The 16,146-nt window shown below is 44.5% G+C and overlaps 1 protein-coding gene across 1 annotated transcript in view; it reads right to left on the bottom strand.

Annotated features, from left to right (window-relative positions):
• Nucleotides 1-16,146, bottom strand: part of LOC119170067 (P protein-like) — a 269,389-nt gene that overhangs the window by 242,497 nt on the left and 10,746 nt on the right. The window contains exons 2-3 of the mRNA XM_075880449.1: nt 13,077-13,148; nt 7,460-7,701 (exon numbers count right to left, since the gene is read on the bottom strand). Of these exons, the coding sequence (XP_075736564.1) occupies nt 7,460-7,701; nt 13,077-13,148 (314 nt within the window). The remainder of the gene's footprint in view (nt 1-7,459; nt 7,702-13,076; nt 13,149-16,146) is intronic.

The raw sequence follows: 16,146 nt of genomic DNA, 5'->3' as shown, positions 1-16,146 counted from the left end.
TAATCTTGCACGGCGTTCGCTTGAAAATTTGTTACGAACACTCCAGACCAGAATCATGAATGCCCTTTCACTTACTAACTATGAGAAATATTAATGTGCACCATGATGGAGCAGGTCGTATTCACTTTAATAGTGACATGCAGCTCATGAACAGTGTGTGTGTGTGTGTGTGTGTGTGTGTGTGTGTGTGTGTGTGTGTGTGTGTGTGTGTGTGTGTGTGTGTGTGTGTGCGCGTGCGTGCGCGGAACGAGCAAACACCTTGATGAGAAATCTAGCATGTGGCCGACACAATACCGTGCCAGTTGTACAGTTGTAAACAACCAGCGCATATGTTTTCTGAATGGCAGTATATATATATATATATATATATATATATATATATATATATATATATATATATATATATATATATATATATATATATATATATATATATATAATTTATAATTTCATACGAAGTGTACTAGTTAATTTGCGACACCATCTCGAATCATGCTAAAAAGAAACATTTTGTGTTGTTTGTAGGGTGCTTCATACTTGTGGCACCCAAAGGAAACTGACGCACTAAATAATTAATATAATATTACTGGTTCCGGCAATTACTGTGATTTTTTTTCTTATTGTGATGGCGCTACTTTTTCATGACTAACATAGTTTATTCCTTTTTGTTTGAACTCTCTTTATTTCTTGCCGTGGCAAAAATTGCAATACGTTGCATGTTTAGCCTTTTTTGAAAGTAAAAAAGCATATTCTCAGAACATTGTGACAAAGTTGAAAAAAAATAGCATTTTGACTCGTACTGCTATATAGTTTTCGGAATGTAGTAATCTAGGTAATACTGTGGCTTATACATTGTTGCATAATATGGTTCATTATATGACATGCAGAAAATTTTAAAATAGTAGTTTTTAAAGGAGAAAAAAAATCGATTTGAGCAACCACAAGGTAGTAGAAAGCCTGCGTTTGCCTCACCATCCCTGCATGGCAAGTGAGCCTGAGTTCTCAGCGGGCTTTTAGGCAGAGAATAATGCATGTCCTTCCACTGCTTGTCACTTGTTTGAATTAGTATACTGTAGAGCACTTCAAAAAGGGAACCTGCACGCACATTGCATACAATTGTCCTTTTCGACGTTGCACGTACATTGCATCAAGTTAAACTTGAACTGGTATAGCGTATTACGGGGAAGAAGAAACGGCCGAGCAGACCGACACAAGAGGACATAGCGCTCTGTCCTCTTGTGTCGGTCTGCTCGGCCGTTTCTTCTTCCCCGTAATGCGCTATACCAGTTCAAGTACGACGAACCAACTCGCCCAATCTTCAACACTCGTGGCATCAAGTTAAAACGAGGCTGAAGGGTACTGGATTCACACATAGACAAAACTATGGTCACTGACATTCAGATAGCGATAAGGACAGTGACGCCTCATTTAGGTTTAACTCGAACGCTGTTCTCGTTCTTTTGCAGCGCACATTTTGAACGCTTCGCTCGCAGCGTTCTCCGAGAAGAGTCCGGATTGACCGGGTCGCGGTCACATGTGAACGAATCGACGAGATTTGTATGCAATAAACGATGCATGTGCTTGCTGGTCGAGACCTCAGAACACGGCAGAATTTCGGGATTTTTTAAAATTAACAGACGTAGAGTTAGCAGCTCTTACTGTGTCGCAAGACGTGCATACACTTTAGACAGGCTAACACGAAACCTGGAAAGAAAAAAAAATTGGCAGATCCCACGTACAGTGGGAATCGACGATATGCGAAACACGAATGAGAAAGGTTGATGTGCCACTTTAAAATCAACACAATGTTACGAGGTGGAGGTAAATGATGCCGTACATGACTTCCATGTCATGATTATCATGATTAGATGTGTCGTTTACCTTCGTCATCTATTCACGTCACGTGATACCAAATTCAGTATATGTGGTGCTAGCGAAACGGCCGCGAGCACGCTATGAGCGAGGTATGTTGCCATATTCTTACATGGCACGCGTGTCAGGATTATCATGTTTGCACCAGTCATATATTTCATCATCCACTGACGTCACGTAACACCGAATTCGGTATATGTGGAGCTAGCAAAACGGCCACGAGCGCATCATGAAGGGCCTAACATACCCCAATGTAGCGTTGACGCGCGCGCACGCTGGGCACAGCAACACTACGTTAGCAAAACGCGAGCACTCTATTGTCTGACGCCACAGGCGCGACCAGCGTCCGTCAGCGCGGCCCGACGGCAACCGGCGTGAAATGCGACATGCTGAATTTTGCGCCGATGCGTTATCCAGACAACGCTGTGGATCCCTCTTTACGTGACGGAGGGACGCCGGACGCGCTGAAACGCGCATGCGTCAAAGCAACGCAGCGCAGCGCGCGCCTGCGAATATATGGCAGGACCGGCACGCCTGGCGGGGCAACGCCGGCGTGACGCAACGAAATGAACGCCGGCGAGCACGCGCACCGCGTCACGTCGAAATGTATTGGCGTCTTTACTGTGGCATGTAGTCATGTTCTCAGATGACACGCATCTCATGATTATCATGTTTGCACCAGTCACATACCTTCGTCATCTATTTACGTCACGTAATACCCAATTTGGCATATGTGAAGCTAGCCAAACGGCCGCGAGAGCATCACGAGTGTGGCATGTAGTTGTTACATGACGCGCATGTCGTGATTATAGGGTTTGAATGTGTCATTTACTTATGCCCTCCATTCGCGTCGCGTAATACCGAGTTTGGTACATGTGAAGCTATAGCGAAACGGCAGCGAGCACATCATGAGCATAGCATGTAGTCATGTTGTCACATGACATGCATCTCATGTTTATCATGTTTGCACCAGTATCATACCTTCGTCATCCATTCACGTCCCGTAATACCAAATTTGGCATAAGTGAAGGTAGCGGAACAGCCGCCAGCACATCATGAGCATGGCATGTAGTCATGTTGTTACATGACACGGCATCTCATGATTATCAGTTTGCACAAGTCACATACCTTCGTCATCCATTCACGTACCGTAATACCAAATTCGGTATATGCGACGCTAGCAAAACAGCCGCGAGCGCATCATGAGCGTGGCATGTAGTCATGTTGTTACATGACACGCATGTCATGATTTTCATGTTAGGGTCTGTCGCTTGTTTTCGCCATGCAATCATGTCATACCATACCAGTTTTGCAACATATCATGTGAACGAAACCACCGCAAGAGCTGCAGGGCCATGAAATATAAATCATGACAGTCATGACATACATGTCATGATTTTCATGTTATGACCTGCCAAAAATGTTCTCCATACAGTCATGTTATGCCATACCAAGTTCGATATCGATACCATCATCAAAACGGCCAGGAAAGCTAAATATCGTAGGTGGTTGGCTAGATAGATAAATAGATAGATAGATAGATAGATAGATAGATAGATAGATAGATAGATAGATAGATAGATAGATAGATAGATAGATAGATAGATAGATAGATAGATAGATAGATAGATAGATAGATAGATAGATAGATAGATGCGCTGAAAGTCGCCGAAGTTCGCTAAGAAATGCTTGATTGATTGAGTTGTGGGGTTTAACGTCCCAAAACCACCATATGATTATGAGAGACGCCGTAGTGGAGGGCTCCGAAATTTCGAACACCTGGGGTTCTTTAACGTGCAACCAAATCTGAGTACACGGGCCTACAACATTTCCGCCTCCATCGGAAAAGCAGCCGCCACAGCCGGGATTTGATCCCGCGACCTGCGGGTCAGCAGCCGAGTACCTTAGCCACTAGACCATTGCGGCGGGGAGTAGGTAGATAGATAGATAGATAGATAGATAGACAGACAGACAGACAGACAGACAGACAGACAGACAGACAGACAGACAGACAGACAGACAGACAGACAGACAGACAGACAGACAGACAGACAGACAGACAGACAGACAGACAGACAGACAGACAGACAGACAGACAGACAGACAGACAGACAGACAGACAGACAGACAGACAGACAGACAGACAGATAGATAGATAGATAGATAGATAGATAGACAGACAGACAGACAGACAGACAGACAGACAGACAGACAGATAGATAGATAGATAGATAGATAGATAGATAGATAGATAGATAGATAGATAGATAGATAGATAGATAGATAGATAGATAGATAGATAGATAGATAGATAGATAGATAGATAGATAGATAGATAGATAGATAGATAGATAGATAGATAGATAGATAGATAGATAGATAGATAGATAGATAGACAGACAGATAGATAGATAGATAGATAGATAGATAGATAGATAGATAGATAGATAGATAGATAGATAGATAGATAGATAGATAGATAGACAGATAGACAGACAGACAGACAGACAGACAGACAGACAGACAGACAGACAGACAGGTAGATAGATAGGTAGATAGATAAATAGATAGATAAATAGATAGATAAATAGATAGATAGATAGATAGATAGATAGATAGATAGATAGATAGATAGATAGATAGATAGATAGATAGACAGACAGACAGACAGACAGACAGACAGACAGACAGACAGACAGACAGACAGACAGACAGACAGACAGACAGACAGACAGATAGATAGATAGATAGATAGATAGATAGATAGATAGATAGATAGATAGATAGATAGATAGATAGATAGATAGATAGATAGATAGATAGATAGATAGATAGATAGATAGATAGATAGATAGATAGATGCGCTGAAAGTCGCCGAAGTTCGCTAAGAAATGCTTCGCATTTAAAAAGAAGACATGTTTGTCCATATTCAGTGGCAAGTTGCCGGAAAAATTAGTCGCCCATTGATAAATGCAAGCGTCGTCTCGAAGGTGGCCGCGCAATTACTCCTGACAGAAGCCGCGCACGTCTAGAGTTTTCTATACGTTCTGCTGAATTCCTACGCACAAAAAGATATAAAAAAAAGTTGGAGACTGAATCGTCCTGTTTGGCAGGGGTAGTTTTCAGTTTCGCCTCACGATCATAATCACAAGCATCCTCAATCTCCGTAAGCAATCTGCAAAGACGCTGAGACGACCGGAGAAAAAGTAAAGAAGAGAGAGGAAAGAGAAAAAGATGGCTTCCTTGAATTTATACCGATAAGCCCTTTCTCCAAACTTTATGCAACACGAGAACACACCCAACGTTTCACATGTGTCTCCTTCCAACCGCACCAACTTTTTTTGTTCTCTTCCTCCTCCGCATTGTCCTCTCACTCCTATACAGAACTATAGCAATGGTACAGCCCGCCAGCGTGCAATGAAAAGTGGAGGAGAGATGAACTGGCGAATAAGTTACACAAGACGGAGATCATGTTTAACGACCGAGGCTGCATGGGACAAACAACGGATCGCTTTCTGTACGGCGTTGCGAAACAATACCCGGTGCATCGAAACGGAAAGGGAATGAGATGCTACGCTCAGCCCTAAAGAAAGAAACGGCTTCCGACAGATACGTAATCGCTAGCTACACAAAACTTTTTTTTTGTCGGCACATCGCAAAAAGCAACCCAGAGGGGAAAAAAAGAAAACGGTGTTAACTATAGTCGGCGAAACAAAGCGACAAGCTGCGGTATTTTCAAAGGCCCCGACGATTTACGACCGCACTAATTTTTCTTTTTTCTGCGGCGTCCGCCTTTGATCGCGATCGGTGACAATTCATTTCTGCGGCTTCACAAACGAACCGACACTCGGGATACAAAGGGTGCTCATTTTGTCCAAGGAGCACCCTTGAGATCCTGGACTCCTCTTGCGCAGACGTGGCGCCACTATAGTGACGACGGCGAATGTGAAGCCGTCCATGAATGTTTAACCATCACAAGAGGTCTCAAATGACATTATTATTATTATTATTATTATTATTATTATTATTATTATTATTATTATTATTATTATTATTATTATTATTATTATTATTATTATTATTATTATTGAGAATCTGGGGTTGCACGTCCCAAAGCCACGATATGTGGGAGACGCCGCGATGGAGGGCTCCGGCGATTTCGGCCATCTGGTGTTGTTTAACGTGCTCTGACCTCGCACAGCAAGCGGATATCTACCACTTCGCTTTTACAGCTACCGCTGGGGCTACATAAAGCTTATGTCATTAACATCGAACAGTACAAGTATGCTGCATAGATGAAATACTTCATCTTCGTTTCAGAAATGAAAAAAAAATCGATGTGTGCCCGGAAAATTTTATTGTTCCGACGTCCGCATCACTGAGCCAGAATGAAATTCGAAACTGGTCGTTATTCAGAGGCTAATCAATGGTGATATTATGTAATCATAGCTGTGCGAAAGGGAGGGGGAGGGGGTAGGAGCACATCTGCTTCCGCCCTATGCCCTACTCCCTTAAGGGGCGGGCGCAAAGCTTGCCCCACACTTTTACGCTTGGACATGTTCCGCCATTGTTTAAAGAGCAGGCACAAAGTTTACCACCGAAACTGTTGCGAGCTCGCAACAACAAGCCATCTTTGGAGCCATAGTTGTCGAGCCATAGTTGTCCACCGCCGGTGTCCGTCAACGCTATCACGCAATGTATGGATGAAACGGTATAAATAAAGACGTTCAGGATGGAACGGGGTTCGAACCCGGACCCTAATGTGGCTATTCTACCTCAAAACGACGCCGGTGCTTGTAACTAGTTTGCAAACAGACCCTGCGCAGGCTTCATGTCGGGGAAGGAGTCATGTTAACATGTGTATTGAACCATTTCATAAACGTAAAGTAATAACGAGGCATCACACAATGTGGATAGGATACAGAGTGGGTCGTTGAATGCTTTCAGTCCACTACAAAAGGCTCGTCCATAATCCCTCACTGTCATCGGAAAACATCAACAAAGTAAACATTGATGTCTTACAGGTGTGTCGCGGGTACCACACTTCTCGAAAGACTGACGAATAAGAGACTCACCACGCCATAAATCATACCTTATGTTAAAGTATGGAAGCGTCCTCTAGCGGAAGCTTCCACAGTTTAGAAATAAGTTATGATTTATGGCGCGGTGGGCACTTTGCAAGTGTACCTGTATTAGCTGCCAAGAAATGGCGTTAACATATGTCGTTCAGCGCGACACACAGCAAGGCCGAGTGGACGCGCTTCTGCGCAGCCCAAACGTTCAGCACCAAACTCCTGGCCGTTTGGTGCGCCCACGAAAGGCTGGTTAGGCTAGACCGGCCGATCCCCACGTGGGAGTAGCCAAGTGGCGTGGGGCAATTTCAGCGCCAGCAAGAAAGCTGTACTCTTTCTCTCTCTCTCCGTCATATCGGTGCGATGCATTGCACATCCAATTCAAACTAAATGCCCTCGTTCATACCTGTCCCAATTGAATCGACAGGGACAGTATATCCGTCACATTATAGCTTTGCTTGCGCAGTTAGCATTCCAAAGTAATTGGAACCATTAATAACACTGTATATACTCACAGGGATTGCTGCTGAGCCACGGAGTCCCTGGGAAGAGGGAACAGGTGTTCCCACTGCACCGGCGTGGGCTGCAAAGGCGGTGGTGCCGTGGGAACTCGGACCGGAGGCTCTGCGCTGCCTTCCAACGTGAAGACAGTCCAGAGGCCGGACAGGTTGCCAAGTTCCTCGGAGATGAACGGGCCTTTAGCGCGAACCCGAACCACGGGGTGGCCCGGCTCCAACAGCAGGCTCAGGTTGTGCGCCGCGCGCAGAGTCAAGGCACAAACATGGCTTTCAATAGTGAAGACTTACCGAAATCTGCGCGCTGATGATAGTTCTAATTTTTCAAGTGAGCAATAAAAACCTCAAAACGAATGGCACTGTTCTTAAGGATCGTCCACACCAGCGACTATGTAATGGTCGCAGACCAAGTTACTTGCAAATGTCCATTTTGGTCGCAAAGGGATTGCTTTGGCTCAGTACGCGCGGTACTCGAGTTACAGTGGCAAACCTCTGAACCAATCACGCAACTCGAAAAAGAAATGCCCAGAAACGGGGCGTCAATTGATCCTGTGGAGCAATAGCAGTGTGAGTAGACTTGAATTCTGCTTGAAGACGGGTATAAGCCGCCCACAGGTGTGAACGTTGCTAGCCTATGTATACTCACTTTTCGGTCGCCAGCTGAAGGTGTGGATGAGGCGTTAATGTTTAGCACAGCCATCTTACTATTTCCGCGGACACTTTAGAACTTGTTGTTGTTGGAACCATCAAGGCCAGAAAACTGCTATCTTCACGAGTATTGTATGGGGTCTTTCTCTTCTTGCGGAGCGCCGAGACCACGAGACACCGTATTCGCTGAAGATGCGGACAATGCGCCCAAGGTTGTCAAAAGCGGCGATATAAAAGCCGAAGCTGTTTTGTATTTTCCATCGCATCACTTCGCTTGCTCACTTCTTGTCGACTTCTCACTTTCCTACATTGCAAATAAATTTCTGTCCTTCGTACGAGCGCATCTTCTCTCTGGACTGTTAGCCCCGCCACGGTGGTCTATTTAGTGGCTAAGGTACTCGGCTGCTGATCCGCAGGTCGCGGGATTGAATCCCGGCTGCGGCGGCAGCATTTCCGACGGAGGCGGAAACGCTGTAGGCCCGTGTGCCCAGATTTGGGTGCACGTTAAAGAACCCCAGGTGGTTGAAATTTCCGGAGCCCTCCACTACGGCGTCTCTCATAATCATATGGTGGTTTTGGGACGTTACACCTCACATACCAATCTTTCTGAACTGTTGGACGCTGGATGGTACGACGGGGGCCAGCTACCAATAATGGACCCTGAGTCCCAACACTGCACATAAATCTTTTGCACATCATTATACTGTCTTCGGGGAGTCATGGGGGGGGGGGGGAGGTGACTCCAAAAGAGGGTGAGCCCTTCCCCCTAAACCACAAACAAGCAAATGCACACACGCCCGCACGATATGCTTCTGTACGAATATGCACACTATATCTGAATTAAAGGTGATGATGTCCTGCGTTTCACTGCGAAAAAAAGCATGCTTTACGCGAATCTAACCCTGACCACAGGCTGCACATCAAGAGCCAAAAATATTTTCTTTACCACAAACAAAGGATAAATGCGGAGAGGTCGACTAAAACCCACACTGTTGGTTTGGTGCAGCACTGACGCTGCTTCGCGACGCATTCAGACCAGATCGATGTTTTCCCGTCTGAAAACCAGAACGAGGCGACGAAGATAAGCGTAGATGAAGTGCACGTACTGTGTATACATTTAACCAGTGAAGCTAAATACAGATGTGCTATCTATTTAGTTCATCGAGTACAGGGCTAGGGCGTGGAAAGTGGTGCCGCAGCCGCGCAGAGTTCAGATAAATCACGCGCATAAAAACGTTGGCAGCGATCGGGGACAATAATTCAATGATGAGTGCCTGGAGTGAAAGCAAGCTCTTAGATCGTTTGAATCACGGGTTATTGAAATCGATGATATAATTTTTTTTGTTCTTCATTTCATACAATGTCTTATATTTATTAGTGTGCGACGGCCACCATCTCGAAGGTTTTATACGAATGATTCATCAGTTTTGTATCTCACGAGTAATGACCTAAAATTAACGAAGTAATGAGGCGCGAGGGGCATACGTACATATACGTTTATCATAAGCATGCACACGGAAGGGGGGGGGGATGCCTTTTTTATTTACCTGGGTAAGGGGGGAGGGGAGTTTTTCCTATACGTTTACTCGGTCGAAACTACTCCGTCATTGTCTAAAGATCAGGGTAATGGCGACGCAGGCGTTTTTTTTTTCTTTACAATAATGGCGGCCGAAGTCCCGGATGTTGAATTCTAAGAAGCGTCCGTTTTCCCTCTTTCCTTTCGAAAAGCCAAAGATTGAGGGCAGAAACTTCGGAGCAGTGCGTCATCCCTTCATCTTAATTTTTTTTATCCTTTGTAAAGAAGGACTTTAGGATTAGACCAAAAGGGGAAAGGGCAGAGAGGCGCTAGTATAGAAAGCGGTCATCCTTCCCCCTCCCTCCCTCCTAACGAGTGTAGCACATTTCGACAACGTTTAGCAGCACAACATGGTGGTCCACAAACACATCACGTAAAGTGGACCATATACAAACCGGTCGAGAAACAAAGCATGCTATATCGGCGCACCGAAGCATATACGGTTATCAGTCATTGTTTCTGTACTTCGTATCAAAAACATATGAGCTGACATGATGCGATCCTCATGTACAGCTTGCCTTAAATGAAGACGTATGCCGCTAATCAGCCGCCAGTCGGCTCGCTTTTTCAGAGCTGTGTAAACAGGGGTGCCGGTGATCTGCGCACCGCGTGATTGACGAGAACAACTTGTTTTTCGGCAGCGAGCACTTGTTTACTCAACAACTATAGTTGCAGAACGCAAAAAAAGACAATGACAGCCAATGCTAGCTATGTATACAACGACCATTGGAACTAAGGGGCGCTCTCACGCACCTAAGTTGTTTGCTTCCCTAAATTGAACGTATCGTGAGCGAGGAGCTATAGGACAAAACGGACACGTCTACTAATAGATGCTAAGCGTGAAATTAACAAAAAGCGAATAAGGCAGCTTCTAAGCCGGGCCTGAAGGACGCGCAGGGCTGGGCACCCATCTTTGATTCTTTTCTGTTTTCCCCTACTGTTTATCTTTTCCCGTTTTTTCTCTGTTTCTATATATTTCTATTTTCTTCCTGTTTCCCCCCTTTTATTTCTCTCTTTCTCACTTTTTTCTCAACCTTTATGCATTGTTTTGGATGCGTTCCATCAAACGACATCATCATCATCATCATCATCATCATCATCATCATCATCATCATCATCATCATCATCATCATCATCTTCGTCGTCGTCGTCGTCGTCATCGTCATCATCATCATCAGGCACTCAAAGCATGAAATAAAGAAGAAAATAAAGAAGACTATGCAGATGGCTATTCCGTATACGTGGTTTTATCTGCGTTGCACCAAGCGACAACAGCACGGGTGTGTGAAGTGTTCTGCACTTAAAATGATATGAATGCCTCGCCCAAAGGCGGGCGTTTGGTTAGATTGAACATAACTCTACCAAAGCTTGTTTGAATAAAACGTTTCATTGAGATTTCGCGTTGTACGGGGCCTTGTTTCTTTCCCCTTTCTCTTCACAATCAATGGACTCTGCCACTATTACAAAACAGACAGAAGGAACTATCTCTGTCCGCTTTGGCGGATACTTAATTTCAGCTAGTAGTTTATGAAACGAAAAATTGACAACCAGCAGTGTGTAGCACAAGTCTCCAAGAAACTCCGTATAGATTTCTCATAAATAACGCTTCAAAGACGACGAAACATTTATCCCGGTCCGGAGACACAACTCGGGACCAACACCTTTCTGCCATTGATCTGTCAGTTTACCAACTGGGCTAAGCAGGTTAGTATTTGTTTCTTTTTAAGGAATAATAATTCCCAAAGAAATATGGTATTACCCTCCCGTATTCATCGAATGACGAAGGGTGGGGCGAAGTGTGACGCATGATTTCTTTTTTTAACGCTCTAATGCCCCATACGTAGAACACGAGTGAAGAGTTTGTCCCCCAGTGTACCAAGTCTCACCGGTATCGGTGTTATCCCTGGCAACGATTCCACCACTTCCCAAGAAAAGAGTATTGATGATTGATTTGATTGTCTTGTGGAGTTTAACATCCCAAAAACCTCGATATGATTATGAGAGACGCCGTAGTGGAGGGCTCTGGAAATTTTGACCACCTGGGGTTCTTTAACGTGCACCCACATCTGAGCACATGGGCCTACAACATTTCTGTCTCCATCGGAAATGCAGCCGCCGCAGCCGGGATTCGATCCCGCGACCTGCGGGTCAGAAGTCGAGTACCTTAGCCACTAGACCACTGCGGCGCGGCTAGAAAAGATTATTAAGAACTCATTCATCATATAAGAATGTACTAGCTCGCGCCGATCCTGCCTCCGCTGTGAATAAAGCCTTATCTTTTTGTTGTTTTCTCTCCCGGCTGCGATACTTTGAAACTGAAGCAATCCTCCCCTCGGACACACCTGAATGTAGCCGGTACGCCATGAAGCTCTCGTCTAAGTGAGCCCAAGTCGCGCCCACCAGTGCTCCCAATTACAGCTCAAGGGAAGCGAGGATTACAGATAATGAAGACGACACGCAAGTCGCAAAAACGGAGACAGAGAGAAGGACAGGGAAGAACAGATCAGGAGCAGGGCTCTTCATTAGGAAGAAACATGTCCGTTGCGCAAAGAAGTATTATGAAGCACCAACGAGGCCAATTTAGGAGGCAAATGTCTAATAAGGGCAGCAGCGTGGACAGGTACACTGGAGCCAAACTTCCGGACGAATGATCCGGTAAAATCTGATTCCAGCACGCACTGCTTCTGAAAACGTGCAAAACAGAGGCGTTACACGTGACATATAAACACCAGTGTTCACTAGTTTCTTGTCTTTGTTTATTCAGATATCTGACGACTTCTTAGAAGTCAAAGTGTGTATTTGAATGTCTCCGCCATTACAGCGCAGAAACAATGTTAAGAAAAGAGCTTTTACAACACGCGCAGAAGCAACTACGAGCTCAAATAACTATTTAAAAAATTTTAAGATACGAGGCACCACTTTTTTTAATCTGTACATTAACAAATCAACAAAATAGAAATTCAGCCAATGAAGTAGTTAAAAATTCAAGTTTAGGCTTATCCTATAATTAAAATCACATATTGCAGGATTGACAAAAAAAAAGGGCAAATAAAACTTGAGAGTGCAATCGAGCTGCACAAGTTAGTTACCATCAGCTTGAAAAAAACAATAGCAATGTTCTTGTGATCATTATGGTCAGTCTGAACCCGAACGTACACGCAGAAAAGAAATTTTTAATCCTCTCACTGACACATGGTTGTTTGCAATGCCGAGCGTATCGCTGAATATTTTCATCTGGGCGAAAGAACACGAAGCTGACAAGGTTTGCCGTAATGAAATCTATTGAAGCAGCCAATACATGCTTTTATCTTGCCTAACTATCAGTTGAGAAATAAACCCGCACTTTGAAGACCGCGATACTTTTCTAAATAGCACAGCTTCGGTAAGGATACAGTATGACTCGTTCCCGGTGATCGCCACGCTCATCCACGTCTCGTTCAGCTCCGGAATGAAGCTCATCACCACCTAGGCAGAGAGTACATTTCGTCAGCCAAACTTCACACTTATGAAGTGCCTAAAAGAAGAGAAAAACTTAGAAGCACAACACGTATGCAACACCTTTTCATGGTATACATACTTGATTTAGTTGTTAGATACATTTTGTAGCAATCTCCGCTGGGATCAATTGATGTCATAATAAGTGTCACTGTTCAACACCGAAGGCTCAAAGCGATAATGCAGAGAACAGCTAGAACTCTCGCAGGTCGTATATACGAGCCACAACAGTCATTCACTCATTAAATTTTATAGTTTTAGTAAGCAGGTGTCAATTAGAATGCGCGGTGTATGCACACGCAAACAGGAACAGTTCTCGCTGTATACACAGCAAACGCTCACTGCCATAACGTGCAAGGAATGCACCCCGCCAAAAGGAGCCTAGCAAGCGCAATGCGTCTCTGAGGCATTTAGATAACGTGGCCTTTAAGACTATAGACGCGCAGAAGTCACTAGATGTATCAGATTGCCCTGCTTTTGCACCTGCCGCGTGGTATTGAAAAGGTAGGGCGCGGGACATCTATCTATGCGCTGGCCTTCGCGGACAGATCAGCAGCCATGACCGGGAAAGCAAAAGAGAGGTTCAGAGGCGCGCTCATATCCCCGAAATTGAATTCTGATTTCTTTACCTCTTACGTGCCTGGCATCAGAAGTGCGTGCGTCTGCATTCGTGTCTTTAGGTATGTTCAGTCGAGAGATGTCCATACGTCACCACACGACAGGTGAAAGCTGCTGAGCTGCACAAACAGGTTGGTTATTCGAAGCTTACCAAAAATTTGATCAGCCCAGGAGTGTACCGAGTACTTGATATCTGCAGACCTTTGTGTGAGACTCGGTAAGAACACCACCGTTCTCTGATTTATGCGGACGTCTCACTTTGGTTACTCGTTTTACATTTTCCCTCCTTAACCAGATTGGAGCGTTCATGTCTGTGCGGACATACTTGTACCAAAGCCAAGCGAAGAGAAGGAGCAAGCACGTCGTTGTGAAGGTGTAACTGAATTTCCATATGAACCAGTCCCTCTGTGTACCTATCTATCAGCCAGGGACGACACTTCAGACGGTGACCTGACGCAATGTGCCTTAGCAAACTTCGTTTGTGTGTTTACGGATAGTTTCGCCACGTCTTAACTTGTAGTCAACGGAAGCTGCAAAAAGAATTCAGATTTCTGCATGCTTTTAGCTTCTATTATAGTGTCCATGTAATAATGACGACGGGAGCACGCATTCGATTGCTCTAGCATACCCTACTCACACCCAAATACATTAACTAATTAGTTAATATAAAAAGTCACAGTTCCGTCAAAAAGGCGAAGCAATGATTGCGATAGCAACGTATTCGAATGTTTTACGAAGCAATTAAGGCTGACATTTTCGGGAGAAATTCTAATTGTAGTTAACATGCGTTTGCTAAGTAACCAAGTTTCCTGCGGTGCGGCCACAGTAAATGCCCACGACAAAACTCGTGCGTAGTAACGGCATTGATATACGAAATGAGGCTGGCAGTCAACTCATTTAGATCCTCTCTCACGTAACTCCACAAAACACTAGTGTAAGAGAACACGGCCGCTCCAGGTAGACTTTCAGCACCGTCCTTTCATGTTGAGAGTGCATCCCGTAGAAGCTCCCACCTGCTGTGGACGTAACAACGCATGTGTATAGTATATAGTAAATTGTTTATTAATCACAATGCCGATATAATTTTGAGATGTGGCCGGCGTTTTCCTTCTATTATGACAGCCTTATGATCGGTGAAATGTAAAGTTAAGGGTTCTCATTCAGGATCCAACCTGAAACTTGAGAAGACGACGTTCCTGTGTTGCTGAAGCAGCTCAAATTTCCACGAAAACCTCAGTGAAGTGAGTCGGAAAAACTTGGAGTTATTATTTCCAGATTCTGGTGCCGCGTCCCCCAAATAAACTTATATTTACGCAGAGCTGGTCTGACGCTTTCTCCCCTTTGTCCGTTCTGCGAAGAATCGGAAACTATTGAGCATTACTTTATATCATGTCTAAACTGCGCGCAGTAATTAGGAAAAGACTACTATAGCTATTTCGTTTGCGAATCTAGGTTTAAGGTTTACCATAAAAACTCCTCAATTTCGGTGCCTCCGTTTTGGAATGTTGCCACAAAGATGTATTCAACGCGGTGTGTAATTTCATTCAATACACTAAACAAATTTCATCGTATTATGCAAAAGTTAACGAATACTCGAAAAAAATGGTCTGAAAGTAATTTCTAAAATGTGAATAAACATGAGATATACATCCCAAATTAATCGGGTTTGACAAACTCAGCTGTCTGGTTGGCTCCAAAAATCAGGATATTGGTATTATAATAGTGATTATTTTCTTGCTCATTTGTTTTTAATTGTTCACTCTCTGGATTTTTTTATGTCTTCTTTCATGAACATCGTTTTTTTTTGTAAGCAATAGTTCAAGTACCGTCCATAGGATACTATACGTTTTCTTGGGGAAGTGATTCTTAAAAGAGAGAAAAAAGAAAAAAGTGAGCCCCGTAACTGTCTGCATAATAGTGCGACACCTCAACTGTAGCTCAAGAGGGATAGGGGTAAGGAGGAATTATAAGGACCGGGAGGATTAAAACGTATAGGGAGAGAGAGGGGGGCAGGGACAGAGAGAACCGACATACGGAAGTAAAGAGAAGATAGGAAATATGGACAAGTCGCAGGAGTCCGAACACGGGGCACCACTCAGCGAGAGCTCTTGTCGGCGTCAGGAGATGGCGTAGGGCGAGCCAGTCGGCTAGAGCTGCACTGTAGTCGGAGATCGAGGGGGCACAACCGGTCGGCACGAAATCTAGCGAGCGAATCACCAAGATTGGGTACGTGCCATGTATTCCAGGCTACAAACAAAGAAACAAAGCTGCAGCTTCGCGAGCCATCTGCTGCGTGTCGGCTTGCCGGCGCTGCTGTTTTGCCGCAGGTTCGCGAGGCCGTATTCCGCTT

The sequence above is a fragment of the Rhipicephalus microplus genome, chromosome 2 (genome assembly GCF_043290135.1).
Source record: "Rhipicephalus microplus isolate Deutch F79 chromosome 2, USDA_Rmic, whole genome shotgun sequence".
NCBI classification, from domain to species: Eukaryota; Metazoa; Arthropoda; class Arachnida; order Ixodida; family Ixodidae; genus Rhipicephalus; species Rhipicephalus microplus.
Note: the sequence above shows the minus strand (reverse complement) of the source record. Positions and strands in the feature narration are given on the sequence as shown.